The 4,436-nt window shown below is 44.7% G+C and overlaps 1 protein-coding gene across 1 annotated transcript; it reads right to left on the bottom strand.

Moving 5' to 3' along the window:
* Positions 1–95: 95 nt before the first annotated feature.
* LOC107554507 (iroquois-class homeodomain protein irx-1-like) lies at positions 96–3,533 on the bottom strand. The gene is made up of 4 exons (XM_016237027.1): positions 3,099–3,533; positions 848–1,763; positions 539–611; positions 96–150 (listed from the first exon to the last, which is right to left on the bottom strand). Exons 1-4 carry the CDS (start codon positions 3,333–3,335, stop codon positions 96–98), a joined length of 1,281 nt encoding a protein of 426 aa, XP_016092513.1. The 5' UTR covers positions 3,336–3,533.
* Between the last annotated feature and the right edge of the window lie 903 nt (positions 3,534–4,436).

Here is a 4,436-nt window from a genome sequence, read left to right as displayed (position 1 = left end):
GCAATGAATTATTTCCCATCCACATAAACATTTACAAAAGCTTTTTTTCGATCTAAGACTTTCAATACAATATGGCACATCCACTGGCGCGTCTTTTACGCAGGCAATAAATAATAACCATAAGTCAAGTCACCAAAACCCTCAAAGGGCCTGCTGAAATTGTGGCACTTAAAAGGGGAAAGTTTGAGCAAGACTGCTCCCCCGAGGTTCAGTTTCCCCAAGGGTCTTTAGGAAAAGCACACAGCCTCGGTGGCTTGATAAGTAGTTATTCTCCTGAGAGACACAGAGTGTGTGTGGGGAGGGGAATCGTGGCCTTTTGTCACCAGGAAAAGCACAACTATTTATTATAAGCGCTAAGCGCAGATTTCTCTCTGCCTGTCTGCTGGAAATAGCTTTATCCCAAGAGTCTTTCTCCGATAAGCGGTTTTAAAAAACAGCCGTTCACGCGTTTCATCTCGTGTGATGATAGCAAGCTGCTGCCGCTAATAATAATACTAATAATGAGAACAAAAAAAAGAAGAATATAATGCAAATGTACCTGTCGTGGAGAGGACGAAAGGATGACTTTAAAGGTTGCGTTGGTGATTCATTTCTGAGGACGCTTCCCCGATCTGAGATTTAAAAACAAGACACAACGCTGGAATTAGATTGACTGGAAATGGAATTTTGCGCAGCATTTATTGTAGGCTACAGATTTGTTTTTATGTTATTGTGTGTTATATATATATGCCAAGACATTGAGGGAAAACATAACAACAGCAATAATAATCATAATAATAATAATACTAGCGACATGTGTGGGTCACGTGTGTTGTGCACACACAGGCCTGGTGGGATTCGCGCATACCTATGTGTTTTGGACTCAGGTCCTCTGGCGCATTCTCGCTGTTCTCGGCTGCCATCGACGACACCCCCGACGAGGGCTGCTGCTGCTGGGGGTGCACCGGGTGACTGTGGTGGTGATGCTGATTGACGCCCAGGAACGACCGCACGTTCAGCAGGGAGTTCTGGCCCAGAAACGCGCCATTGGTCCAGTTGTGGAACTTCCCGATCTGGCACGTGTACAGTCCGTGGCTCGGCAGGAAGGCCGGGTGGGTCGCGGGAACCGAGGGTGACGTGGGTTTCTGCGAGCTATCGGGACTGGTCGCGGTTTCTGCTAACGACCATATCTTGGGCTTATTGCTAGCCGGAACTGGACAACCTCCCTGGCGACCCGGCGACAGAACCCTGGTGGTGTTGCTGTTTCCGTCCGACGGCTCTTTGCTGCCGGGTTTCTCGAAGGCCTCGAGCTCCCCGCGCTTGTCCTCGTCCTCCTCGTTGCTCTGATCCCCGTCGTTGTCGTCGATCTTGTCGATGTCTATGCTCTCCAGATCGATTTCCTCCTCGTCTTCGTTTTTCTCGGCGTCCCCCTCGTTGTCGCTCCCAAAAAGGTTGCATTCTTCGTCCTCTTTACTCCTGCCCCATGTCACCTTGTTCTCCTTCTTGAGTCTTCTTCTGGCGTTGGCGAACCAGGTGGACACCTGCGTGAGGGTCATCTTGGTGATGATGGCCAGCATGATCTTCTCGCCTTTGGTGGGATAGGGGTTCTTCCTGTGCTCGTTGAGCCAGGCCTTCAGAGTGCTGGTGCTCTCCCGCGTCGCGTTCTTCGGCCTGTTTGGGTCTCCGTACTGGAACTGGCCGTAGGGGTAGAAGGCCGGGCTCGAGTGGGCACCGAAGCTGGCGGGGTGCACGCCAGGGCTGTCTTTTAAATCGTACTGAGAGCCCTACAATGAGATCCACAAGAAAAAAGCAAGAAAAAATCATCCACACGGCATTTGTTACACACTACAACGCGCACAAATGAATTCGGGAATACGCTGTGCCAAAACTCCATATCGAGCTTTCACTTTCTCTTGCTAAATTATCAATAATCTCTTTTTATTTCAATCTGGTCTCCTCCAGAAAACTTGACGGGTTTTTTTTTTCTGCTTGTAATATTGTGTTCCTCGCCGATATTTTATAACTAACGTTTGTTTTGACCTTTGACCAGTATTGTTATGTAAAAAAGCTAGGCCACAGATAGTGATAACGCACAGAATAGCCTGCATATTATCCCAAACTTAATTAGAATGACATTCTGAAAAATTAGGGGGGGGGGGAAGGATGGTCAACGTGATCGCATTATTTCGAGTCGGATGTGTGTATAATTAAGTGTATGTTTAATGTAAGGCTCGCTCGCGACCTACAGGCCTTAGCCTATTACCAGTGCTATTATTTTTATTTATATAACGTTATACAACAAAGACGTAAATATACTACAATGATAGATAGCCTGGCCATCGAAAAAGCATAACTGTGAAAAGTATTTCGCTTCTTTCCCCCTAAGAATTAAATTATATTTATATAATTTTAATACATTTTCCGTGCAAAGGAGATTCATGCACGCAATTTGAAATTAATGTATTATAGGTTAGCGAATGGCACAGCTTATTAATAAATCTCACTTTCAATATTTGTCTCATTTTTTTTGAGGGGGGGGGGGGGTTCCTACTGTTAAGTATCACATTTCAACAACAACTATTTTGCCCCTTTTATAACCATTGCTATTTTTATAATTTAGAGAAAGCATGAGGTCGCCTAATAAAGTGTAAAGCAGTTTCTGAGCCAGCAGGACCGTTTCAAACAATAATTCGTTTTGCATTGTTTTCCTGCGCGAGCATCAACAATTCTCGATCGAAACAATTTAAATGCATTATTAAATGTAAAATGAAGCTTAACTAGAATTATAGCATGTTTAAAAAAAGTAGAAATTTGACACAGGAGTCTTATCACGAAAAACCCGAGCCACTGTTCTTCAACTCCAAACCCGAGTCCCGATAAAACTTTTCTTACGCTGTGAAATGGCGGTCGAAAACAAATTGCAGGTATTATGAATTTCATGCGTTCCAAATCCATAATGCATTTTAAGATAGCCTAGTCTGAATGTTAAAATCTGCGGAGAAACTTCCCATGCACAGTGCAAGCACTAACCAAGCATGTGCGGCACTTTCTCCGATTAACTTAGAATAAAAGCAATAAAGGACAAAAACAGAAGTCGAAAGTGCATCTGCTTTTCTTACCATCTGGGAGAAGAGAGCCAGATCGGCGCTGGTGTAAGGCAGAAAGGCGCTGTAGTTGTGTGCGTAAGGGTACATGCCCAGCACCGAGGACACGGCAGCGGCGGCCGCCGACGCGCTTCCCCCGATCTCAACGCTCCCTCCGCGGGACGACGGAGTCAGCACCCCCGGCCGATCGCCTCCGTACACCGCCTGGGAGGCACTTAAATACTGCGGGTAACCCAGCTGGGGGAAAGACATCTCCTTCGCCACGTCGCAAGCCAAAACGAGGCAAAAAGCAAATAGCCCACCAACGCAAGAAGTGAAAGAGTTTCTCTCTCTCGAGCAGCACAGAGTGAGAATGGGGGGAAACGCTCGTCTTTAAATCTCAGCTTCTCTTTTGCAGCAAGTCCGTCGGATGTGATCAGATCAACAATTGAGCTCCAACTGATGTCTCTGCCCCTAGGTCCTGGGCTGATCTCTCAGATACAATTTGAAGTTGATGCTTTGATTGGCGTCCCAGGCTCCTCCTCGTTGGCGCATGTGGTTAGTGCATTGGCCAGGGCCGCTTTTGCACTGTTTGGAGGATTGTATGTTAAATGTTTAGCATTAGAATCCATTCACTGTAGTGTGACAACCTGTCTACGCGATTTTACAGCTGCCCAGCACTGGGGAAATGAACTGATTTGCACGCGGAACTTATTTGAGTGGCTCATAATTCTTATAAACACTGGGGAATTAAAGCAACACTCGCGATGACACTGATCTGCTGAAGGTATTGACGATCAAACAACTGTATTCTTTTCGAGGTGCGTTTTTTTTTTTTTTTAGATTGCTAATATTGCGTATGGGATTATACACATTTGGTAAAAAACAATGTGCTCTGAATTGAATTATTAAAATTAAACACTTGCTTTACTGTTTTCTTGGAGTGAGCTTAAATAATTAAAGATGTGCATTTCCATACTCTAAACCTCATGATTTTTATTTTTCCTTTATTCTTTTTTGGTACTGACAGAAATACAGTTTCTAATGCATGAACTTCCAAACGACTTTTAACTGATCATACAGGCTTTAATTATGCGAATTATGGCATATGCATTTTTTTTTCTTTGGTAGAACAGATTAATTAATTGTTCTCGATATTGGCAATCAGGGCAGAAAATGTGTGTCAAACTGTCTCTAAAACATTATAACACGTCTTTCTCTCTCGCGCTCTCTCTCGCGCTCTCTCTCTCACACACATACACACACACACACACACACACTTATAACCCAGAGGCACTTACACGCATACACACGGGGGTGGGATCGTTGGGGACTTTGTATTTATGTTTCATTGTTAAATACTGAACGAGGTGA

This window comes from Sinocyclocheilus grahami, unplaced genomic scaffold (assembly GCF_001515645.1).
Source record: "Sinocyclocheilus grahami isolate Dianchi unplaced genomic scaffold, SAMN03320097.WGS_v1.1 scaffold504.1, whole genome shotgun sequence".
Lineage (NCBI taxonomy): Eukaryota > Metazoa > Chordata > Actinopteri > Cypriniformes > Cyprinidae > Sinocyclocheilus > Sinocyclocheilus grahami.
Note: the sequence above shows the minus strand (reverse complement) of the source record. Positions and strands in the feature narration are given on the sequence as shown.

Excerpts from the sequence above, each read along its gene's own strand:
- LOC107554507 (XM_016237027.1), bottom strand. The coding sequence starts at position 3,335 with ATGTCTTTCCCCCAGCTGGGTTACCCGCAGTATTTAAGTGCCTCCCAG. Across the intron at positions 1,764-3,098 it reads TGGCTCTCTTCTCCCAGATG|GGCTCTCAGTACGATTTAAA; the intron begins GTAAGAAAAGCA and ends ATCTCATTGTAG. Across the intron at positions 151-538 it reads TTTCGTCCTCTCCACGACAG|GCCCTTTGAGGGTTTTGGTG; the intron begins GTACATTTGCAT and ends CAATTTCAGCAG.